Source organism: Physella acuta, unplaced genomic scaffold (assembly GCF_028476545.2).
Source record: "Physella acuta isolate Inbredline_101_S28 unplaced genomic scaffold, ASM2847654v3 ptg000473l, whole genome shotgun sequence".
Classification (NCBI taxonomy): domain Eukaryota; kingdom Metazoa; phylum Mollusca; class Gastropoda; family Physidae; genus Physella; species Physella acuta.
The window spans coordinates 713,526-740,530 of NW_026731992.1; the positions used below are offsets into that span (position 1 = coordinate 713,526).

At 37.0% G+C, this 27,005-nt stretch overlaps 1 protein-coding gene and 1 non-coding gene across 2 annotated transcripts; one reads left to right on the plus strand and one right to left on the minus strand.

Annotated features, from left to right (window-relative positions):
• Positions 1-940: 940 nt before the first annotated feature.
• Positions 941-24,185, minus strand: LOC131943953 (uncharacterized). The gene is made up of 16 exons (XM_059304352.1): positions 24,165-24,185; positions 22,835-22,886; positions 17,728-17,951; positions 13,541-17,283; positions 12,651-12,758; positions 10,860-10,991; positions 8,515-8,588; positions 8,194-8,289; positions 7,936-7,990; positions 7,517-7,591; positions 6,752-6,886; positions 6,537-6,646; positions 5,175-5,198; positions 3,872-3,950; positions 2,299-2,456; positions 941-2,102 (listed from the first exon to the last, which is right to left on the minus strand). Exons 3-16 carry the CDS (start codon positions 17,940-17,942, stop codon positions 2,040-2,042), a joined length of 5,067 nt encoding a protein of 1,688 aa, XP_059160335.1. The 5' UTR covers positions 17,943-17,951; positions 22,835-22,886; positions 24,165-24,185; the 3' UTR covers positions 941-2,039.
• An 812-nt stretch (positions 24,186-24,997) lies between these two features.
• Trnaf-gaa (transfer RNA phenylalanine (anticodon GAA)) lies at positions 24,998-25,070 on the plus strand. The gene has a single exon. It is a non-coding gene; the product is annotated as a tRNA-Phe (tRNA).
• The last annotated feature ends 1,935 nt before the right edge of the window (positions 25,071-27,005 follow it).

Below are 27,005 nucleotides of genomic sequence, written 5' to 3' on the forward strand. Positions count from 1 at the left end.
CTGTGAATCAGCAAATTTCAGTCAAAAGTAAAGACACTGCAGGACAAAATTGCTTCATTGTACAACTCTCTTAAAAGGGCACATCTTAAGTGCAGCATACTTACAAAAGAAAAAGTGCCACAGCCAGCTAAATGCTCTACAGTTGAAAGTAACTGAGCTAGAAAGGAAGTTGATTTCTAAAGATGCTGTCTTGCTAGATGATATACCATATGTTGAAAATGATGCTCAAACTATTGTCAACAAAGTAAATAAAAAGCAGTTCATTTCCTTCTATCAGAATAGTAGTTTACTGCTGCCTAGAACTTAATGTGCCAGTTGAAGCTATATCAGAGTCAAAGGTAATTGCTTTCTGCACTGATTTTGCAGCGTACAAGTTGACCTGCCGTCCGTGTCTACAATTGCACAGATGTGCCGTGAAATGTCAGTTTTGGCTGAGCTTCAAGTTAGGAGGCCATCATTGATTCAGATGTTGTAACCATAGCGTTTGATGATTGCTACAACTGTATCAGGAAAACACATTAATGAAGTTCATTTTGGAACGCCTGAAAATGTTTTCACTGCAAATATTAAGGAACTGGCAGAGCTGAGGACAATGCCAGTCATGTACTCAACAATATACTCTTCATTTTGTAAAGTTGACAAGAAAGAAACAAAAATTCAAAATGTGTAGAAAGGTCTCATCCACATTGACGTATAGATAGAGCCTCAGCTAACCACGCTGCAGTTCTACTGCTGAATTGTCACTTACACCCTCTTGATGGCATAGCCAATGAAGTCAGGAAGACTTTTCAAAAATTTAATTAATTTATTCCCAGTGACACATTTGGTTCAGACTGTCAAGCTGCTAACTTGCCCCCCCCCCCCCCCCCCCGGGAAAACCTGGAAGGTGGTTCTTGCCGATCACTGTTTCTTAAGGGTATTTGTTTTAGTTATACAATCAAGGTAGAAAACAGTTAAATCTGTAACTGCTTGTAGCCGTAAAATTTTTATAACTTTAAAATTTTTAAAATTAAAAACTCCTGCTTAAAATATGCTTTTAAATTTTTTTTACAATCACTTTTTCCTGCTCCCCTAGGATCAGCCCAAAGCTACGCCTCTGGATGAACAACACTCTTTACACACCAAGAACAATGAAATACAAAACTATACACTACCAAGGAATATAAACCACCAACCAGTTTAAATTATTTTGGATGATTTTAATTATCACAGCTTTGCTTCTACAGTTGGGCTACAATACATAAAAGTGAACCACTGGGCCTGATGAGCCTCACAAAACATAGCACTAGAGCAGTGGTTCTTAACCTTTTAAAGGTACCCAACACTACCAGTTTCATGTGCCCATTCACCAAACACTTCTTGATAGCTCTATCATCCGCACTGACAAAATTTGACAGTGAATCATGAGTTGAAAGGGTTTGAACAGCTATCCAAACCCCTAAGACTGACTCACAGAACCCCTGGGGTTCAATCTAACCAAGGTTAAAAACCACTGCACTAGCATGTAACTAGAGTGTTCCAGCCAAGCTCCAGTAACTATTGGTTAGATTCTCTAAGGCCACCTCCTGGTTAGATTCTCACTGACAAGGCCACCTCCTGGTTAGATTCTCAAAGGCCACCTCCTGGTTAGATCCTCAAAGGTCACCTCCTGGTTAGATTCTCAAAGGCCACCTCCTGGTTAGATCTTCAAAGGCCACCTCCTGGTTAGATTCTCAAAGGCCACCTCCTGGTTAGATCTTCAAAGGCCACCTCCTGGTTAGATTCTCAAAGGTCACCTCCTGGTTAGATTCTCAAAGGCCACCTCCTGGTTAGATTCTCAAAGGCCACCTCCTGGTTAGATTCTCACTGACAAGGCCACCTCCTGGTTAGATTCTCAAAGGCCACCTCCTGGTTAGATCCTCAAAGGCCACCTCCTGATTAGATTCTCACTGACAAGGCCACCTCCTGGTTAGATTCTCAAAGGCCACCTCCTGATTAGATTCTCACTGACAAGGCCACCTCCTGGTTAGATTCTCAAAGGCCACCTCCTGGTTAGATTCTTACTGACAAGGCCACCTCCTGGCTACATTTGGAGATATTTTCCACAAATTCAAAACCTTATTCTGCAGATGATAAAATAGAGCTTAATCAAACCTTTTTCTGCAATAATACAATACAGCTTAGAGTAAAAGATTTTTTCTGCAATAATACAAGAAGATTTTGTTTTTCAGAAGTAGGTTCTTTACATATTTAATTATATTACATTTTTATAGAAAAAAACATTTAAAATTTTGAGACAAGCAACATAAAACTACTAACTGCTGAAAGAGCTTCCTGCTCTATAGTTGCCATGGTTACAAGTGGGGCTACTGAAGGTCGGCCATGGGCACATTGAAAAGGGAGTTGACATTTGGCCAAGGTAGCCAACATCAGCTGACAATCTTTTAAATCTAGCCTGTCTCCAAACTTGACTGCACCTGTTGAAAGAAAGACAATATGTAATTAAGGTCCCTGACAACCTACCAACACAGGGAGCAGGACATTAACCCCCAGTCAATTACACCTCACTTCTATATGTATATTAATATGCATACATGGATATATATGGTAATATTTATACATATATATGTATGTTAATATTTAATATAAGTTGTATACATGTTTGGTATATGTGTATTTTTACATATACCAATAGCCCTAACACCATTGTTAGGATTGTTACTAATATTTATAAAGACAGTTACTCAATTTAAACTTTAAATTAATGTTAAATGGCATAAAGACGTAGTTAATATGACTTGCTGTTCTCAACTCCTAGCAACAATAGTTAACCGTCTGTACTACCCATATTTATATATTTATTCATAACAAAGCATAGGATAAAAACAGAAAGCAGTCACTGTACAAAGGCTGGCTTTGACACAAATTGTCAACAACACTCAATATGGACGGACAAGGCTGACTGAAGAAAAGTGACCAAGGAAAGCCCTAAAGCAAAAAACATAACCTAACACAATGATGTGTCCAAATTTATTTTATAATTAATTTTTCTACAGCGTCTTTAAGTTTATTAAATACGAAACAAAAGTTGAGGTTGCTGCGTCAATTATCTTATAGTAGTTTTTAAAAGCTATAATTGTTTTAAACCATAATGCTTTAAAAGTTTATAAATATTATTAATAAATATGCTACAAACAATCACCACCCACATTAATAAATACCCAGAATCTTTCAATTCTCAACAATTAAAACAAAATATTTCTTAGAAGATTTTTGAGACTTTTTTCAGTAACCTTATTTTCTTGACTTTTTTTTTGATAAAATTTTCCTCTTTAACTTTTTTCTGTGACTTTTTATCCCAGCAAAAACTGACTTTTTTTTTCTTCCTGTGACTTTTTACCCACTCACCGTTTAAGTTACCCTTCAAATTATAGTCTGTTTTAGTTATATTGAGATAAAAAGTTTACACATAGTACACACACTCATGCAGCATAGGGAAAATTGGGAGCAAAGTGCCAAATTATGAACTTAGAGGTTAGGTAGGGTATAAAAGGGTGGGGGTTAGCAAAGTTTGGGGTCCATTTTCTCATGGACAACCACAAGTTATTGATGTCTGTTCAACAAGAAATAAAAGAAGATATAAGATAGAGAATCACACACAGACTTGGTGTTGCTTAATTCATCAACAATAGGTCATCTACTGTAGGCAATGTTTCAGATTTTAAAAATTATATTAAACAATTTCTTTGCTGTTAAATTGATTACTGTAACATAATTTTGGGATCAATGTAAGTAAATTGATGACAAATTTGTCGCTACAGTGCTCTATCTGGTAAAATGAGTGCTATACAGAAATAAATAATTTTAAAATAATGCTAACTTGATGCCTTACCATGACAAGCCGTTGAGCACAGAATTTTATGTATGACCAGTGGTAGCCTGCCGCAAGCACCATTTGTACATTTTAAAAGCTACAGAAATATTTTTTTTGAGCAACAAATATTTATATAGTGAATACCATGCTAATTAATTGATTGAGGTTTTTTTAGCTATGTGTTTAATGCTAATTTAAAAAGAAAAAATTAAATAACTAATGATATAGCAAATAACCTGTACAAAGATGAGTAAGATAAAACTATGACTGGAGGGACAGTGAATGATATACAAAACTATGACTGGAGGGACAGTGAATGATATACAAAACTATGACTGGAGGGACAGTGAATGATATACAAAACTATGACTGGAGGGACAGTGAATGATATACAAAACTATGACTGGAGGTACAGTGAATGATATACAAAACTATGACTCGAGGTACAGTGAATGATATACAAAACTATGACTGGAGGGACAGTGAATGATATACAAAACTATGGAGGGACAGTGAATGATATACAAAACTATGACTGGAGGGACAGTGAATGATATACAAAACTATGGAGGGACAGTGAATGATATACAAAACTATGACTGGAGGGACAGTGAATGGTATACAAAACTATGGAGGGACAGTGAATGATATACAAAACTATGACTGGAGGGACATTGAATGAAATACACAACTATGACTGGAGGGACAGTGAATGGTATACAAAACTATGACTGGAGGGACAGTGAATGATATACAAAACTATGACTGGAGGGACAGTGAATGATATACAAAACTATGGAGGGACAGTGAATAATATACAAAACTATGACTGGAGGGACAGTGAATGATATATAAAACTATGACTGGAGGGACAGTGAATGATAAACAAAACTATGACTGGAGGGACAGTGAATAATATACAAAACTATGACTGGAGGGACAGTGAATAATATACAAAACTATGACTGGAGGGACAGTGAATGATATACAAAACTATGGAGGGACAGTGAATGATATACAAAACTATGACTGGAGGGACAGTGAATGATATACAAAACTATGACTGGAGGGACAGTGAATGATATACAAAACTATGGAGGGACAGTGAATGATATACAAAACTAAGACTGGAGGGACAGTGAATGGTATACAAAACTATGGAGGGACAGTGAATGATATACAAAACTATGACTGGAGGGACAGTGAATGATATACAAAACTATGACTGAAGGGACAGTGAATGATAAACAAAACTATGACTTGAAGAACAGTGAATGATATACAAAACTATGACTTGAAGAACAGTGAATGAAATGCTTACATCTATGTGCTCCTTGATAAGATGCTGAAATAAAATGCAATTTTGAAAACTGTAAAAGAACATGATTAAAGAAACTATATCATGAAGGTTGCCCAAACAAGATTTAAAAAAAGCTTTATCACTGTCTCCAACTAATTGCTCAAAAATATCAACACCATTACCCCCATAAAGATAAAAATGACTAATGATTATTGACAATAAATAACTCATTTTTGTTAGCTATATAACATTAAGGTGTAATTGATCAACATAGAGACATTATATCTAGCGAAAATATTTATTTTTTTTATAAAATGGGTCACTGGTCAAGTTCTAAACCTGGAAGACCAGGCTAGCTTTTGTCTGAGTGAAGCTAGTTTTACATTTAACTAAATCCAAACATGAGTAAAGCTAGTTTTACATTTAACTAAATCCAAACATGAGTAAAGCTAGTTTTACATTTAACTAAATCCAAACATGAGTAAAGTTAGTTTTACTTTTAACTAAATCCAAACATGAGTAAAGCTAGTTTTACTTTTAACTAAATCCAAACATGAGTAAAGCTAGTTTTACTTTTAACTAAATCCAAACATGAGTAAAGCTAGTTTTACATTTAACTAAATCCAAACATGAGTAAAGCTAGTTTTACTTTTAACTAAATCCAAACATGAGTAAAGTTAGTTTTACTTTTAACTAAATCCAAACATGAGTAAAGCTAGTTTTACTTTTAACTAAATCCTAACATGAGTAAAGCTAGTTTTACATTTAACTAAATCCAAACATGAGTAAAGTTAGTTTTACTTTTAACTAAATCCAAACATGAGTAAAGCTAGTTTTACTTGTAACTAAATCCAAACATGAGTAAAGCTAGTTTTACTTTTAACTAAATCCTAACATGAGTAAAGCTAGTTTTACTTTTAACTAAATCCTAACATGAGTAAAGTTAGTTTTACTTTTAACTAAATCCAAACATGAGTAAAGCTAGTTTTACTTGTAACTAAATCCAAACATGAGTAAAGCTAGTTTTACTTTTAACTAAATCCAAACATGAGTAAAGCTAGTTTTACTTTTAACTAAATCCAAACATGAGTAAAGCTAGTTTTACATTTAACTAAATCCAAACATGAGTAAAGCTAGTTTTACTTTTAACCTACACATTTGAGCCATCAACTACACATTTGACCTGTCAACTACACATTTGAGCCATCAACTACACATTTGACCTGTCAACTACACATTTGAGCCATCAACTACACATTTGACCTGTCAACTACACATTTGACCTGTCAACTACACATTTGAGCCATCAACTACACATTTGAGCCGTCACCCTCAAGTTGAAGACCCCTTTCAGCAAACAGTCTACACAGAAATGTTTCCAACCTCTAATAACATTGGTACTTGATTTTTCTTGCTGGCTTCAGCTAGACATGCTGGTACTGTGTGGATGTGTACAACATTACGCCTAGCTTCATCTAATGAGAACTTCACTCCTGCACAAACAACAAACTTTTCATCAATATCAAAAGCTAACTGACTCAACAATTCTATCAAATGTTGTCTGACTCAGAAATCCTATCAAATATTGCCTGACTCACCAATTCTATCAAACTCAGTGCTGAATGATTTCATGAGCCTAATGTCATCAGGGTCAAGTGTCACCTCCAACGGGTCTGGTAATTTGGAACGACACAAATTTGTCTTATCTTCTCCAGTCCGCTCTTCATAGCACTCTAGACAAATATTCTAAAAATGTTCAACCAGCAAATATTCTAAAAATGTTCAACCAGCAAATATTTTGAAAATGTTCAACCAGCAAATATTCTGAAAATGTTCAACCAGCAAATATTCTAAAAATGTTCAACCAGCAAATATTCCAAAATGTTCAACCTGCAAATATTCTAAAAATGTTCAACCAGCAAATATTCTGAAAATGTTCAACCAGCAAATATTCTAAAAATGTTCAACCAGCAAATATTCCAAAATGTTCAACCTGCAAATATTCTAAAAATGTTCAACCAGCAAATATTCTAAAAATGTTCAACCAGCAAATATTCTAAAAATGTTTAACCAGCTAATATTCTGAAAATGTTAAACCAGCAAATATTCTAAAATGTTCAACCAGCAAATATTCTAAAAATGTTCAACCAGCAAATATTCTAAAAATGTTCAACCTGCAAATATTCTAAAAATGTTTAACCAGCTAATATTCTAAAGCTTTTGAGACTGTGAGCAAGTTAACTTGTCCAGCAGTTGAAACTCTAACAGGCATTTATAAATCAACCATTTATGAGGTATGCATCTGTTAGATTTTGTCAATACCCGCCACATAATTGTAGAATCTGTTAGATTTTTGTGAATACCTTGTGTCAAGAATTCCAGGCGTATCCTCTCATGGACAGCATGCTGATCAAATAAAACAAGCAGCTGACTTTTACCTGGTTTATTTCAATTAGAAAAAGTCTTAGTTGAAGGGAAACATTAGATTTAGTCTTACTAAAAGGGCAAACATTAGATTAATCTTATTAAAAGGGCAAACATTAGATTAAGTCTTACTTAAAGGGCAAACATTAGATTAAGTCTTACTAAAAGGGCAAACATTAGATTAAGTCTTACTAAAAGGGCAAACATTAGATTAAGTCTTACTAAAAGGGCAAACATTAGATTAAGTCTTACTAAAAGGGCAAACATTAGATTAAGTCCAAGCATTAGAAAGTCTTACTTAAAGAGTGAACATTAGAAAAAGTCTAACTTAAACAACAGATGTAAGAAAATGTCTTACTTGAACAACCCTCTAACATGCAGGCAATAAATTTGTTGTCGACCTGACCAATCACCTGGGAAAAAAAAACAATCCTCAGCACTTTTTAATTTGTTTGTAGTAGGTCTCTCCTAGTTGCCTAACTTTATGCTTTTATTTTGGTGTAGAAGTAACAGTGTTCTGGTAAAGTTTCTAGCAGGGGTCTACCCCCACTACCCTGCCTGGTGGTGTCTGCACCCCCGCCCTGCCGAGTGGTGCCACAGAGTTCAAGTGAGATACCTGTATGTGGTTTAAGTCATCCTTAGTCAATTCCACAGAAGGCAGATCTGGAGCAGCTTTGGCCATTGGGTTGTTGAGCCAACTTTCTTGATCTGACTGTGTGGAAAAATACATCTTTGGACAAGGCTTTTTCTCGTTGGTTTATTCAACATGTATTTTTTTTAAAGATTGGACAGAAGGGTGTTGGGTTGTTTTCTTTTAGGAATAGCTGGGGGTTGGGTTTCTTTAAGAATAGCTGGGGGTTGGGTTTGTGTAAAAATTGGTGTGTTTGGGTGAGTACATAAGACAGCATCAGATAATTCAATTTGTAACAAGTCCAACCTGCTTGAAGTAGGGCAACACTGGATTTGTCCACTTGGACAGCAGCAAAGAAATGTCAGCACCTCTATCTGTGTCTGAACAAAAAGGTAGTTTAACAACCTACAACTTATAATTTATTTATATATATATATATATATATATATATATATATATAAATATATATATATATATGTATATGTGTGTGTATATATATGTGTGTGTGTATATATATACTAGCTGCATACCCATCCACAACACAACCACAAAATTAGAATCACCACCAAACAACACGCTTTCCTAGGAGTCCGCGCCCAAATAGAGCCTTTCCAGCATTAAAAATTGAAGTCACATAAATAGATCCCAGTGGCAGGTGTCACCCGGTGCGGCACTTAATGGTGTCATCCCCCCCCCCCCCCCCCGGGATACACTTTCAATTTGCCCCCCCCCCCCCCCCCCCTCAAACTTTTGATTAGCACTCCCCCGCTCCAAACTTTCTATTTGCACCCCCCACTCCACTATTATCGGGATTTGTCAAATTTGCTCTTAAAAGACTTTTTAACACGGTAAATCTTTTTTAAGTGTACCAACTTGGGAACAGAACAGAACAAAACTCAACACAAACGAACGCAAAAAAAACAAAAAAAAAAACAAACGAAAAAACAAACACAACACTCATAACATAAACACAATTTAAATACAATTATAAAGGCATATTGCTCACAGTCTAGCCCGTAGCGCCAAATCGCGCCCTTTCCGGGCGCCGGCGGATGCACCTGACTCAGTGAAGGACTATAAAAGAGAGGTGTAGCGACCCTTCCCGGCGCCCGGGGACAAACTTTCGATTTGCGCCCCCTCCCCCGCAAATTTTCAATTTCCGTTTCCAACCTATTTTGGCACCCCCTAAGGTCTGCGCCCTGGAACATATGCCCCCCCCCTCGCTACGCCTCTGCTATAAAACCCCTAGCCTTTTATCACTCAATGCTAATTATAATATTCCAACAATAATGTACTCTTACACGTCTGCATAATTTGCATTCACATTTTGCTAATTATATTATTCCGTCTTGGAGATTTTGCATTCACATTTTTTAAATTACCTCCCTTCACAAAATTACTAAACAGTTTAATTAGATTTTTCTACCCTACTGTTTCTTTGTTATTAAAATGTATCCACTTTTTCTGAGAATCTAAATGAAAATGATATTTGACATTGATCCTTTTAATATGTTTTAGCAGTGTGTGTGTATTTAATATTTTCTTGACGTTATGCGAAAAAGTAAAAATAGTGGCAACTATAAAATAACTTTATGTCGTTATATAAACAAACCCTACTCTATCACTTATAATAAGATGCACTGAAAAGCACTGTGTGGTGTGATGCTTACTTTCATGGTTCCAAAATCTATAACTTGGCCGCTTATAGATATGTGTATATATATGTGTAAATATATGTATAAATATATATTATATATATAAGTCATTAATTAATTTATTGATATATTCTATTCATATGTAGATACACCCCTTTCATTATAAAAGTTTAGAACAAAGACCTTATTTTCACAAAAAGTAAAACATTTTCACCGGCTTAATGACTTATATTATAGATATGTGTATATATTTGTAAATATATATATGTACATATATATTATGTATATAAGTCGTTAATTAATTTATTGATATATTCATTTGTAGATACACCCTTTGATTATAAAAGTTTAGAACAAAGACCTTATTTTCACAAAAAGTAAGGCTTAATGACGTCACTTGATTTAGTTACTTATTTTCACAACAAACATCGCAGCTTCCATGGAGGATCATGTTGGAACGCATTATAAAGCTAAATTTTCAGTCGGATAAAGCTTTAACATCTGTTTTCTATTTTTATTAGGTTCCAATACTTTAATCAATTTTCAATAGGATACACTTGGCAGTTCTTCTAATTTGAGTATACAATTAGGCCAAACCAAAATTAGATCTAATTATTTAGAAAAAAAAAAAAATAATAATTTAGTCTCTTTATTAAACTATTTTAGTTTTAGTCCTTACTTGTTTGATATAAATCTTTGCATTTTAGCTTCACAGATAATCTAATTCGAGAGTACAAGGAATTCATCTAGAGCTACGGATAAACTAGACTTGAGCCAGCTGTAGATTGTAGAGTAGCACTCTATCTAGATTCTAAAATCTTGGCCAATAATGTGTTTCTATACTAAATTATTTCAGGCCTTAATTATCTATCTATATATATAAAAAGCAATGTGTGTGTGTGTCTGTCTGTTTGTCTTTTATGCATTTTTATGCATTACTACACCTTTCATCCAATCGCCATGAGCTTGTAGAATGAGTATGGCAGATGTACCAACCATATTGAAGAGTCTTCCCTCCTCTCCATTTGCAAGCTCTCTCTTCAGTGGCCTCTGTCAACAATTGATTGATGCTGTGATGGAAATCAATTTTTTCAGCTTCACCCAGTTGTACAACAGGATTAGATGGCTCTGGTTTTAGCAAGAAACAAAATTTTCATTAAAAAAAAAAAGGCTGTTTGCAGTCAAATACTTGAAGAAACATACAAGGGTGTCTGAAAAGTTTCCCAACTAAATATGAAAATTGTTGCACATGTCAACAAAACTTGTGCATGTGTTTATAATTTCTGATAAAAACATTGGCACTTTTGGATATCCAGTTATTGTTTGCTTATCATTTGAATGAGATGAACCATCTTAGATGTAAATAAATACATGGGTTGGCCGAAAACTACACCCTCTGATAATATCACTCAAGTACAACGCATTGTCCTGGTCAACTATTAAATTAGGGTTAGAGAGAGAGAGCAGATTTAATCAACTTTTTGTTGGATATTAAAACAGCTAGGGTTAAAGAGAGAGAGAGAGAGAGCAGATTTAATCAACTTTTTGTTGGATATTAAAACAGCTAGGGTTAAAGAGAGAGAGAGAGCAGATTTAATCAACTTTTTGTTGGATATTAAAACAGCTAGGGTTAGAGAGAGAGAGAGCAGATTTAATCAACTTTTTGTTGGATATTAAAACAGCTAGGGTTAAAGAGAGAGAGAGAGAGAGAGCAGATTTAATCAACTTTTTGTTGGATATTAAAACAGCTAGGGTTAAAGAGAGAGAGAGAGAGAGAGAGAGAGAGAGAGAGCAGATTTAATCAACTTTTTGTTAGATATTAAAACAGCTAGGGTTAGAGAGAGCAAGATCAGTGGCAAGAGGTGACATGGGCTAGACTAGGAGAGCTGACAGTGGCAAGAAATGACATGGGCTAGACTAGGAGAGCTGACAGTGGCAAGAAATGACATGGGCTAGACTAGGAGAGCTGACAGTGGCAAGAGGTGACATGGGCTAGACTAGGAGAGCTGACAGTGGCAAGAAATGACATGGGCTAGACTAGGAGAGCTGACAGTGGCAAGAAATGACATGGGCTAGACTAGGAGAGCTGACAGTGGCAAGAAATGACATGGGCTAGACTAGGAGAGCTGACAGTGGCAAGAAATGACATGGGCTAGACTAGGAGAGCTGACAGTGGCAAGAAATGACATGGGCTAGACTAGGAGAGCTGACAGTGGCAAGAGGTGACATGGGCTAGACTAGGAGAGCTGACAGTGGCAAGAGGTGACATGGGCTAGACTAGGAGAGCTGACAGTGGCAAGAAATGACATGGGCTAGACTAGGAGAGCTGACAGTGGCAAGAAATGACATGGGCTAGACTAGGAGAGCTGACAGTGGCAAGAAATGACATGGGCTAGACTAGGAGAGCTGACAGTGGCAAGAAATGACATGGGCTAGACTAGGAGAGCTGACAGTGGCAAGAGGTGACATGGGCTAGACTAGGAGAGCTGACAGTGGCAAGAGGTGACATGGGCTAGACTAGGAGAGCTGACAGTGGCAAGAAATGACATGGGCTAGACTAGGAGAGCTGACAGTGGCAAGAAATGACATGGGCTAGACTAGGAGAGCTGACAGTGGCAAGAAATGACATGGGCTAGACTAGGAGAGCTGACAGTGGCAAGAGGTGACATGGGCTAGACTAGGAGAGCTGACAGTGGCAAGTGGGAGAAAACAACTGAATAGAATTGTGTGCAGGCTGACAACAAAACTGGGACTCCACACTACAGATTTTAGCACACGCCTTCTTACTCTCTGGAGGGAGGCCGCTACTCTCTGGAGGGAGGCTGCTACTCTCCACTAAAGTGGGCAAATCTTCTAGAGTGTGTCCAGATTTAGTATTAACAAAAATTCTTTGACCTTAAAAAAAAAAAAAATAAGAACTACAAATACTCTTGTCGGACTGAATTTTTTTTTTTTTACTTAAAGAACAGGAACTTAACCAGTTGAGAAAATACAATCGGCGCTAGTTAAAGAACTTCTCAATACACAATAAAAATGTAAAAACTGAGATCAGAGTAGAAATTAGCACATAAGTAGTGCAATAATTGACACCTTATGGGTCCATAAATGAGACAATGGAATTATACTCACCTTATACAGTCCACTACGTGTGTCCTACTAACTACAGTGTACTGGCAAGTTCTCTACATTTATAAACTGGTCATACAGTCATAGCAAGTTCTCTACATTTATAGACTGGCCATACAGTCATGGCAAGTTCTCTACATTTATAGACTGGTCATACAGTCATGGCAAGTTCTCTACATTTATAAACTAGTCATACAGTCATGGCAAGTTCTCTACATGTATAGACTGGCCATACAGTCATGGCAAGTTCTCTACATTTATAGACTGGCCATACAGTCATGGCAAGTTCTCTACATTTATAGACTGGTCATACAGTCATGGCAAGTTCTCTACATTTATAGACTGGTCATACAGTCATGGCAAGTTCTCTACATTTATAGACTGGTCATACAGTCATGGCAAGTTCTCTACATTTAAAGACTGGTCATACAGTCATGGCAAGTGCTCTACATTTATAGACTGGTCATACAGTCATGGCAAGTTCTCTACATTTATAGACTGGTCATACAGTCATGGTGTACTTGTATTAGATTTAAGAAAAATTTACTAACCAGTTCTGCCATCTAACATATTCCTCCAACAAGTTTCTTTTTCCCCACATTCTTTAGCCACTGGATCTTGGGTTATAGCTGTAGCTTGTTTATCTAATGGATCTTGGTTTATGGCTGTAGCTTGTTTAGCCATTGGATCTTGGGTTATGGCTGTAGCTTGTGTAGCCATTGGATCTTGGGTTATGGCTGTAGCTTGTTTAGCTAGTTGATCTTGGGCTATGGCTGTAGCTTGTTTAGCTTGCCCATTAAGTGACACCCCAGCGATGTTAATCTGACAGCAATGCTTTGTTGCACTAACTGTAGCTGGAGCGCCACCGGCACACCATGCTTCTCTTTGTTCTAACAAAGCTGAATCAGCTTCCATCACAGCTTCCCTTTTTTCTAACAAAGCTGAATCAGCTTCCATCACAGCTTCCCTTTGTTCTAACAAAGCTGAATCAGCTTCCATCACAGCTTCCCTTTGTTCTAACAAAACTGAATCAGCTTCCATCACAGCTTCCCTTTGTTCTAACAAAGCTGAATCAGCTTCCATTTGTTCTAACAAAGCTGAATCAGCTTCCATCACAGCTTCACTTTGTTCTAACAAAGCTAAATCAGCTTCCATCACAGCTTCCCTTTGTTCTAACAAAGCTGAATCAGCTTCCATCACAGCTTCCCTTTGTTCTAACAAAGCTGAATCAGCTTTCATCACAGCTTCACTTTGTTCTAACAAAGCTGAATCAGCTTCCATCACAGCTTCACTTTGTTCTAACAAAGCTGAATCAGCTTCCATCACAGCTTCCCTTTGTTCTAACAAAGCTGAATCAGCTTCTATCACAGCTTCCCTTTGTTCTAACAAAGCTGAATCAGCTTTCATCACAGCTTCACTTTGTTCTAACAAAGCTGAATCAGCTTCCATCACAGCTTCCCTTTGTTCTAACAAAGCTGAATCAGCTTTCATCACAGCTTCCCTTTGTTCTAACAAAGCTGAATCAGCTTTCATCACAGCTTCCCTTTGTTCTAACAAAGCTGAATCAGCTTTCATCACAGCTTCTCTACATTGCCTGGCAGATGTGTGTGTGCATGTTTTAATGTCTTTAGTTGAAATCTCAGGTCTTACTAAGGGCACTGAATAGCTTTCCATGAAATGCCAGTTGGACAGATCACCATTCACCATTGGATGAAGTGAAACAACTGTAACAGGATCAGTGCCAGGTGGCCCAGGTGTCTGGCCAGGCGGCCCAGGGGTCTGGTCAGGTGGCCCAGGGGTCTGGTCAGGTGGCCCAGGGGTCTGGCCAGGAGGCCCAGGGGTCTGGTCAGGTGGCCCAGGGGTCTGATCAGGTGACACACATGTCTGGTCATGTGGCCCAGGGGTCTGGCCAGGTGGCCCAGGGGTCTGGTCAGGTAACCCAGGGGTCTGGTCAGGTGGCCTATGGGTCTGGTCGGGTAGCCTGTGAAATTTGTAATCAACACTTGACTTTTCTTGTGGTGTGCTAAGGACAGGTGAAGTGAGGCATGACTTTACAGTCAGCTTATTGTATGCAAATGTTGACAACATTGGAGAGGACAACATTTGAGAGGACATCAGTTTGACCAGTTTTGTAGCTTGACTCATCTTATGTCTTCTGTCTGCTGGCCCTTGTCTTCCTTTATTGGGCCGTGTGGTGTGGCCATCTGTTGGCCATCTTGAATTTGTAGATGACTTACACCTATGATACAATGTGTCTGAAGTAGAAGAGAGATTCCCCTTTTTCTTATGTTCAGATGACAGTGTATCATTATCCTGGGCTCTGGTATGTTGGTCATTATTTCTAGACAGTTCCCTGCCAGTGAGACATGTCCCATCTATTACACATTGATCCCTGCCAGTGTCATGTTGGCCAAGTATTCTAGAAATTTTGCAGTCATGAATTGGATCTGCTTGTGAAAGTTTTCTCTTGGTGGAAGTCTGTGGAGTTTTATAGAGATCCCCCATGGCCTGTCTAACCAGATGTGTAGAGTCACGTAAACGCTGCAATGTGTTTGAAATTATCTCTGGCACTTTGCCCTTCTCCCGCAGCACCTGCAGAGTGGAACAATAGTTGACAGACTTGCCCAGTGTCACCAGCTTTTTCACAGCTGGTGACTTACAGACTGGGACTGGTGACTCATCCATTGGGGCTGGTGTCTCATCCACTGGGACTGGTGTCTTATTCATTGGGGGTGGTAAATCATCCACTGGGACTGGTGTCTCATCCACTGGGACTGGTGTCTCATCCACTGGGACTAGTGTCTCATCCACTGGGACTGGTGTCTCATCCACTGGGACTGGTGACTCATCCACTGGGACTGGTGTCTCATCCACTGGGACTGGTGTCTCATCCACTGGGACTGGTGTCTCATCCACTTGGACTGGTGTCTCATCCACTTGGACTGGTGTCTCATCCACTGGGACTGGTGTCTCATCCACTGGGACTGGTGACTCATCCACTGGGACTGGTGTCTCATCCACTGGGACTGGTGTCTCATCCACTGGGACTGGTGTCTCATCCACTGGGACTGGTGTCTCATCCACTGGGACTGGCTTTTTGTGGATTGGCAATTCTTTATCAGACAGCAGGCTGCATACATGTGGGGCAGACTGACTAGAGGATAGAACTGGTACAATATCAGTGTGCAGAAGGGTTGTGCCAATGCCAGGAGAACAGCTAGTATCAGCTGAGTTTATCAGTGGAACAGAAGGAATATCTGGGTTACTTCTGCAAACAGATTTAGAAAACAAGCCAAAGTCTGACACAGTGTTGGCAATTTTCTCTGACCTGCTACAGGAAGCTACCTGGTCATTGTCCCTGACAAACTTCTCCAGGCAGGAAGATGACTTGCTTCCCTCGTCACTGCCCTCTCCATCGCTCACACCTCTACCATTTGGCCCTTCAGCACATGGTTCAGAGAGGGAGAAGAGGTTTTCCCTCCTAAGGAAAGCATAGAGCAGCTCCTCAAGTGCAGCAAGCACCTGCCCCCAGTTTTCAAACTCCACCAAAGTTTTTGAGGGTTCAAAGGTCACATCATAGATGCCATGTGGACATGTGACATTGATGACATACATGGCACACCTCTCTGATGTCTTGGCTGGGCTGGTCGCTCCCTCACCTGCTGCTCTACCCTTGCTTCTGACAATCAGAGAAGAACTAAGAATTTTGTTCACTTGCTGATGCAGGCAGGACTTGAGAATCAGACGTTTGTTAATAAAAATAAACTGTAAATCTTTGCGGCTATAGCTGTCTTTACTGATGCTAGCAGAGATGCTGAGGTCCCCCTTCTCCATGGCAACATCCACCAAGTTCCTGGCAGCAGAGAACAGATGGGAGAAGCAGACGGAGGGGCTGCTACACTTGTGTGTCTGCAAGATGACATGACCCACACTATCATCACGAACACTGAAACTGACATGAGGCCACATGAGTGAAACTCCTGCAACACGGTGACGGATTTGTTCAAGCTCAAGTCCTTCCTTCAGCCTGTTCCTCCTCACTGGCAGCTTGTAAAAGAGATTGTGTGCAGTGACGGTGGTGCCTGCTGCAGGCCTGCTGATGGCAGACTCCTGGACCCCTAGTGAGATTCCCTCTTGGAAACACTTGCAGTAGGTGACATTACGGAGTCCAGCTTTAGACACAATCTCAAGGAAGGTGGAGGCATGCCTCAGACTTGCAAGAGCTTCTCCTCTATAGCCAAAATATTTCAATTTTTTCAAATCTTCTAACTTTGCACATTTACTAGTGGCATACCTAATGGGAAAAAAATCATGCTAGGGATATTTGGATAAGTGAAGTTGAGTGCACTATACACTGTTGTAATAAGAAGAAAAAATTTGACATTTGAACATCACAAAGTATAACAAAGATGTCCACTTTTTCTAACCCCTGGGGTGAATGGGATATGAGCTATGGGACTAGCCAGAAATTACCTGGTCAGCCAAGCATCTCCACTGTAATAACTAAAACTTAGATTGCAGATCACAATCACACACAATTCCCAAAGATTGTACATCACCATCACACACAACACTCACTTTAGTTCAAAGATTTTACATCACCATCACACACAACACTCACTTTAGTCCAAAGATTGTACATCACCATCACACACAACACTCACTTTAGTCCAAAGATTGTACATCACCATCACACAACACCCAAGAATTGTACACCACAATGTGACATGACACCAACCTTTCTCCAACCAGAGGAAACTGGTCCAGGGTGATCCCACAACCATTATCAATGACCTGAATCTTGTAGAGCTGCAGGTCAACACGCACAGCCACACTGCTGGCACCAGCATCAATCGAGTTCAGGACCAGCTCCTCTACCGCCTGGGAGAAGCTGCTCAATGCCACGCCAGTTCTTAAGGCAGCTCGAACATCATCAGGCAACTGTCTGATCATTGTTCTCACCTTGAAGTGGATTTTGTGTTACTTAAAGCCATGTGTGTATTTTAGTTATCTACCAGTAACCTAACATCCCCTTTTTAAGACACTGGTATAAAAATTCCCCAACAAAACTAAATGGACCCCAGCAAGAAAAGTCTCAAAGGTAGTCAATCAAAATTTGTCTTACTAAAGTCAAAATTAGGTTAAAAAACTTTTTTAAAAATATTTAATCCATGTCAACAATAATCATAAATTAATCATGGACAGATCTAGTCTAGATCAAGTCCTAGGCCAAATCATCTAACCTAATGATCAGAAGTGTCTCAACTCAAACACTCAAACACAGTCACAGTGTGGTCCTTTTAAAGTTTAAAGAAAGTAAAGTATAATTTTAAATAAATATTAAATAGGCCTAGGCCTAATAATTAAAGAATAGTAGACCTATAACCCAATATAGTAGTATATAGTTGGCCCTATGGGTAAAACTCCATTATAGCGTATATTATTCCCCACTTCACGTTCACCTCCAGTTGAGCGTATCTTATTATAAACACAACAGAAACACAAAAACGTTAGGAAAACACTAAGTCTAATTCTTTGTGAATTTTTGTTACAGTTTTAGATAATTTATTTTTGTTAAAACTTGAGAAAAATCCAACTTTGGAATATTTAATGTGCACTATTTAAATCTAGATTCAGCTTTTTTTTTATTCTTGAAAATAATTATGTTCGTTTCAGTTAAGAATTTTCATGGCGATGAGTAAAGTAGAAACTCATAATTGAAGGCAGTTAAGTTTGTATTGTTAAAAGTATCTTGCACGCATGATACCAAAAATAAACATATATGAACTCACAATGAATGACCCCAACACTGAGGCGACCACAGTTTCAAATAGCAATTGCCCAAGCTATGATGTATGCTGATAATTGATAATTATTTATTAAATTCAATGTGAAATCACGATAAACCCTCGACCTGGTAGGGATTTTTCTCCCTCTGATAATCACGCTTTTTAATTTGAACTGTAATGCATGTGAAGCGGCGAATAAAATATGCTAAAATGGAGTCTTACCTGCCCTATTCCCCATAGACAGTGGTAACTCAGATGTATGTATAGGTAGCCTAGCCTAAATATTTTTAATTTTATCAAATCTAGCTAGACTAGATCAGACTCTCTTCTCTAGATCATGGGTTCCCAAACTGTGGGTTGTGACCCCCAGGGTGGTCGCAATGGGCTTTCCCAACTGGTAGACTAAACCCTAGTAATGAAAAAAAAAAAAAAAATAATTGGAAGAAGATCTGAAATTCCACTTAACTAACATCACTGGAAATGGAATAGAGAAGAAATAATGCGAACTGTGCAAAGTTGTTCACTGTCATTAGACTATGAAACCTTCAAAACTAAAACATCATTTAGAGACGAGTCATTCGGAGCACACCAAAAAAGACACTTGATGGATCAGAAAGTTTTAACCAAGTAAACACAGCATTAGTGCAAGCATCATATGTAGTCGTATTAGAAATTGCCAAGCAAAAAAACCTCTTGTAGAATAGCACAAAATCTCATCAAACCCTACATGATGAAGATGGTAAATTTAATTCTTGGGGATTCCAGTGTAGTAAAGATGTAATAAATATCTGTCTAATAATACTATTCAGCGACATATATCAAATATGTCCAGTAGATGTTAAATAACAAATTTTGAATGGAATCAAGTTTTCACCATTATTTGCTTTTCAAGTTTCAAGTTGATGAATCAACAGATGTGAGTTGGTGTTCACAGTTGCTTGTCTTTATAAAATATATTAATTTAGATGATAGCAAAGAAGAGTCACTTTTTATAAAGATATCATGGAGAAGAAATACGATTTTTAAAACTGGATGATTAAAATGGGAAAATGGCTGTGGGGTTTGTACGGATGGTGCGCTATCTATGTTTGGGTCAAAATCGGGTTTTCATCGGCAAAACGAACTAATGTTATCTCTTTTCATGATAATCTCAGGGCATTTTATCAAAGCTATAAAATTGGCGAAGAAAAATAGACCTTGGAAATATTGCCATGTTTGAGAAACTCTGCAGTGGGGTAGATGAATTGAATCTGTGAGATAAATAAAAATTTGAAAGCGGATTCTTCTAGGCATCTTGAGTCTCTTAAATAAAAACGAAGTGCAGCTTTATTTCCCTGAGCTGAATCAAGAAGAAACTGCTCATACAATTTTGGTGTAGACTCTAGTTATTAGTAGTTAACTCTAGTAGCACCATTCATACGAGTTTTAGTTCCCTTTGTTTTTGTGTCTACTTATCTTCGCAAAAATAGATTTTCAACACTTTTTACTATTAGGCCTATTTTTCTGTGTGGGTCACTTATTAATATTATTAAGTAATATTAAAAGGGGATCGCCACTCGAAAAAGTTTGGGAAACACTGCTCTAGATTCTTGAATTCTAGATCTAGATGTAGATCTAGTATTAGTATCTTTTATTTAGAATTTAGATTTTAGATAGGCCTAATTATTAACTAATATGGTAAGCTATCGTTTTAAGTACGTAAAATCGCCCGCGGCTAGTTATTTAGTAATGTCCGAAAAAGTTACCTCATTGTCAAGTCTTTAATAGAAGTATAGAGTATACTCAGTATAGTTAGTATTAGTTAGTATCTAGGCATTTCGACTTCCGCTGTTTCGATTCGGTACGACCACATCCTGACTTTTTCATCGTACTTGTTGAAATTCGCCATTTTTTAACATGTTAATTCTCGCCATCGGAATCGAAGAATAAAATGTATTCGATGTGAATATTTGAGTTGAATTTCATCTTTTATACATACTAATAAATGAATTAGCTCCCGTTTTACATTGTCCGATACCGAAAGCGATCACCGATAATAGCAAATATTTGTCGAAATGCCGACGCTACCGAACTGGCGCATTGACAACTAAATTTCAGATATAAATAATCCTTTAAGTTGCATGAAAATAGGCTTAAATAGCATGCCAACCATTTGGATACATAGAAATGTCGATTTGAAGGGTTTTTAAGCACGGGCCAATGAGGAGTAGCGCGATAAAACTCGTAGGGGTAGGAACGAGAAAGCATGCGTAATTTCATAATGGCGGCCGGGCTACGAGATATTAATAGATATGCGCATACGATGTTTTTTAATAGCTGTTTGTTTTTAAATGGACTGTTACAATAAAATGGGCTTAAAATAAATATACTTTAGATCTAAATTATTAGATTAAAAATGGAAAGAATGTAATTAGGCCTAATTGCTGCCTAAATAAATTATAAAATTTTAAATTAGCCAGATTTTTATTAACCTTCTTAATACCAGGTTAACTAGGTCTAGCAAACTAGCATTAACGAATTGCAGATAAATAGATTATAAAGGCATTTTCAAGTAGAAAAAATCTATATTTATTGTAAACAGTTTAAAAAAAAAAAGAATCTAGATCTAGATCTAAATGGAAATGAAAACACTAAAACAATAATGGGTCTAGAGAAGTGTAATAATATATATATATATATATATATATATATATATATATATATATATATATATATATATATATATATATATATATATATATATATATATATATATATATATATATATATATATATAAACTATTAGGCCTTAATGTAAATACTGACAGGCCTATCTGTAGTATCTAGATCTATAAAGTACTATAGGCCTAAAGGGCCTAAATTAAAAATAATAATGCCCAATTTTATAAACTGCACTGCATTACAGTTTTAGTTATAGGCAACTATAATAGAAAGAAAACATGAACACTTTAATTAATGTCATTTAAGAATTTATCAAAGGATACGTCAACTTCACTAAACATTTTATAAATAAGAATACTGTGAAATGTCAATCTTTGAGTTTTAGCACACCTCAACACTTTTCATCAGAAACATTACAAGAACCAAAATTTTCTAAATTAATAATAACATTTTTACCATGTTATACACAGACACAAATCCAATGTTTATGGCAAATCGTTAAGTATCTTGATCATATTGTGCTGTATTTGACTTGTAAGTTCCAACTCTATACATTACCTGTACAATATGTATACTAGCATTCTTATTACTAACACCAGAATCAATATGTAAAGTTTAATCTTTATTTTTATAGTAGCAACAAAGAAGTGTAACATATTAGCCTGTAGTTAATCATCATAGTCTAATTGCGCTGTACCATATTCAAGTTCACTATTTATAGTTTTCCTCTAGCTATGTTTATTTTACTTGCATGATTGTATTTTGTACATGCTCTAGTCCTAATATATAAAGTTTCATGATGGTATATGGAATAGCAACCTAGCTGTGCAGTCTGGAAATCCTCGTATGGCAGTCACTATAGAACAGTGCCACACCCCTTAATTTAACTTCATTATTTCTAGTTACCTCTTTTCTAATTTTTATTTTATTTGTAGACTTCTATTGCCTATATCATTGAGTACAAATGTGCAAAGTTTTATCATTATATCTTTAATAGCAACATTGGTATGCAAGTTTAAAGCCATTCACACGTCTGGAATGCAGGTTTCAATGAAACATAACATGTTAACATGTTAAACACATAACTTTGAAAATTCATATAAAAAAAACTATTAGGCCTAGAATGATAAATTTGATATTTTTATCAATGGGGTATATTATAGGATTAATCTGGGTCCATTTTATCATTCTATGATAATTAGGAAAAATTTACCAATAGGCCTAGTTAGTATCTCTCCTATAAGAACTACTAGATCTAGATCTTTCTTGATCTATGATCAAGATCTTCTAGATCTAGAAATCTACATCTAGATTTCTAGATCTATATTTACATTATTTATCTAGATTCTAGATCTAGATTAGATCTAGATCTAGATATTTAAAATTTAAACTCACCTGATCGAATGTTCGTTTCTGTAGCAGAAGTACACTTGTTTTTCCTGTTAATCTTTTTAAATTTTAAATGATTGGATTCAGTGAGTAATTTTGGGATCCTAATTTTTTACTTTCTCGTACACAGTTTCATCGAGGCGTCTTTTCGGGGTGGGGAATGCTTCCCCCCCCCCCCCGAAGAAGGTTTACAGCCCCCCCCCCCGAACGAATCTATATAGAGATATATAATTTTAACAGTGTCCGCCCCCCTCCAGGAAATTTTAGTCCGCCCGACCTCCGGAAAATTTTACGCTTATTTGGATTTCACATAAGGGGTCGTCCGTAAATGACGTCACACTCGTAGGGGGGAGGGGGTCCGTAATGTTGTGACGGTGTGTGATGAGGGTGAGGGGGTTCAGATGGTGGGACGTCACACTTTTGCATTATAAAAAAGCAATGTTAGAAAACGAATTTTAGCCGTTATTTCGCGTTTTAGAAATTTTTAAATCTGATTATCGGATTGCTAGGGTTGGCCTATAACGGTGCTTGTCTGAATGCTTGCGAGTGAAAGTTAATAGTGCCGCCCTAATAGCTACGCCTATGTGTGTCGTCCACACGGATCCGAACCTCCGATTCCCCCCCCCCCCCCCCCCCACAATCTACACAAATCGATTTTATTTTAACCCCCCCCCTCCCTTCCGTGTGGACGTTGTAAATTGATGATTACCAATGAAACTTTAAATCGAGGGGTGGGGGGGGGGGGGGTGCGTTCTTATTTCTTTCCCGGGTCGCATTACTTATACGCTCGAAGTTTTTAATAAATATCAACAAATAAAAAGTTAAATACTGCAGGTCTAAAGTAATTTAAAAGTAGGCCTAATAATTGTAATTGTAATGCATTAGGGCTAGGGCCTATCATTAATAATAATTTAATAAGTGCAGGCCAATAGGATGCCTGTGGCTGATAATAAATGAGGAAATAACAATGTAGGCTTTATGTTACTCATTACTAGTACGTAGATTAGTCTATCATTAGGGCATCTATCAATATAGACTCTAAGCGAAATGACATGATCGTAGGCCTATTATTTTATTTTTTTTAAAAAAAGAAGAAAAGAAAGTTTGTTCACTGTTGCTATGCGCTACCGCATAAACAACAATGGCGCCACTATCTGACTGTTTTTCTAATGTGCTAGGCTAGTAAAATACTCAATAAGGACAGTCGATGTAATCTAAATTTATATCAGTCACCAGCTATTGATTTAGACGAATTTGCAGACAAAAACCTTTCTCTCTGGTAAGTATTTAACTACGTTTTTAATTTTATTTAGTCTAGTCAAGTTGAGGTTTTTACTTTTGTTTTTTCTTTACAAAATAAAATATTAGACTAAAACAAGTTAATTAAAAAAGTCTAGTGACATTTGTGCGCAATTTCCTTATGTTATCTAAAAATAGCTCTGACGTATAATGTTGGGGTGCGTTCAAGCTAGAAGAACAATCGGTTTGTAGGTGTTTATGTAATTTTAAAATTTGTGACCGAACGAGAGAATATTTTTGAAAACTTTCTTCGGCAATATTGTTCTAAATTATGACAGGAATCGATTGGTACATGTTTCAAGTCGCTAAGTGGTCTGGTTGCCGAGATATGGGCCAAAAACTGCATTTTTTCGAGGTTTTTTGGCTTTTCCGGGAAATACATGAAAGAAACCCGGAATTTTTATGGCCTATGCTCATTCTCGTAACTTGCTTAACATAATTGCTTTTGGAACTATTCATCGATATTGCTTCGTTGAGGAGGAGATACGACTTAAAGCCCGGACACACATTCATCCATCCATCCATCCATCCATTCCCAGAAATGACGAGTTAATAAACGCAATTCTCCAGAATGGAAATTGCGCTAAAAAACTATGGTCTCATTTAAAGCGCCACCTACATTATCATTGTACCAAAACATTAAAAACTTTTTGTTTAGAGATCTACAATGCTAGGTCTAGAATCGAGTATGATTTATAGTTAACCTAACCGCTAACATAAATCCACTAAATCGTTTTTTAAGATATTGATAAATAGATCTAGCTGTTGCGACCTGTGGTCGTTATAAACAAATAGATTGAATTATTATGAAAAAAATATAACAACAACAGTTTTGTAAATATGACTTAAACATTTCATGTTATATCGGCAGCCGAAATAGCTCAGTTGGGAGAGCGTTAGACTGAAGATCTAAAGGTCCCTGGTTCGATCCCGGGTTTCGGCACCAAATCCGGCGGCTACCTCATTTTTTTTAATTAAAATATTTTGTTGTCAGTTTTTCAAGGCGTTAAATTATTTTAATTAGCATACTTTTACTAGATTTACCTTCTTGCATGATGTATATTATCGGTTCCCACCAACGTCTTTACAGTTCTCGGCAGTGAACTACGCCGAAGATGGTGGAAGTCTAATGGTCGAATTGTAAGGTTACCTATTAGTACTCAAGTATTAGGCTTTTATTTTGCGACAAGGGGACATGGGCCTGGTTTGAGGCTGGTGGTTGAACACTGGCGGATTTTTTCTTGAGGGGGGGGGGGGGGTGAGGGGGGCAGCAGCTAGAGGCCCCCGATTTTCAGGGGACCCAAATTTTATCCCACAAGCCATAGTAAAATTCCCTTTACTCACTAATTGTTTGTTTTTACTAAAAAGTCATTGTTTTATTGCTTAAATCGCATTTTTATTTCATTTTGTTTCTAAATAATAGTACATTTCAAACACAAGAACACCGTCTAAGGTTGAAATCATCGTACATACTTATTAAAATTTTCCTGTGAGATATTTGTCTGAGATATTTTGTCTGAGATCATTTGTCCTTGATATCATTTGTCCTGCTATATTTTGTCCTGGTATCTTTTGTCCTTGAGATCATTTGTCCTTGAGATCATTTGTGATGAGATCATTTGTCCTGAGATCATTTGTCATTTGTACTAAATTTTAATTTAATTATTTAAACCATTTACTAATACAGTAATTTAACCTATTTTATTGCAAAGTATATTTTGCTCTTACTCATTTCGAGCGAGTATAATCGTGTTTTAAAAACGTTTGTAACTCATTTTAACCTTTTGTTAAAAAATATACTTTTATTATCAATATATCATTTATATCCGTTTAAAATTGTGAAAAAAAAACGTAGTCTGGCTAGCCGGTCAAAAGTATTAAAAGACGGAGGATTAATATGTTTTATGGCTTCCCGTGTTTGTTGTATTCTTGTGTTTTTCTGCATTTATATTAATAATTTTGAACACATTTCTTTTTTACAACTGTGTCATTCTTTAGTATACTTTAATTTAATAATAGTAAAGAGTAGAAATTGCTTTTTAGTTTGCTTAGTACAAAACTATTAAAATGAGCTTTTCGTGCACCACTATTAGACTATTTAAATAGGGGCAATAAGTCATTGAAGAGGTTTGAAGGTTTGCCTATCTTAACATTACAGCTCAAGTAGATGTTTTTGTCTATGCAATAGTGTGTGTTAATTACTACTAGACTACCCGTCACCCGTTGGATAACTGTGGGTTTCGGGCAGTGGCGGAACTAGAAAAAATGGGCCACCCCGCAAAAAAATTTTTTGGGCCCCACATATATATATATTATATATATATATATATATATATATATATATATATATATATATATATATATATATATATATATATATATATATATATATATATATATATATATATATAAAACAAGGTTCGCTCTCAATTTAAAAAAAAATTACATCTGGTACACGAATAAATCAGAGGTTTTCCAACACACGAGCTGGCCCCTTTCTAAATCTAGTCCAACACACCAAACTGAGGCTTTCATCAAAACGTTACTAACCGTGTGCCCTGTTTTCCAGAAGTTGAATTAAATGTTAACAATGTCGGCAGTTCATTTCTTGGATCTTAGGGCGCGGGTTTGTCCACACTACCAACTAGACACGCCAAGGCATGCTGTAAATCCCTCTGCGACGGCCCAGGTGTCAGGGGAGTCACGGGGCTCTTGGAGCTACCGGTTACATTACTGCACGGGTGATGGGTGTGACACATTGTTTCTTCCGGCAGAGCTCCCCCCCTCCCCTCCCCCGAAAACAGTCTACCCTGGAAGAAACATTGGTGCGACACCTAATTAGATTTAGTCATCGAGTGTTGTAGCGAGACTTATTCCT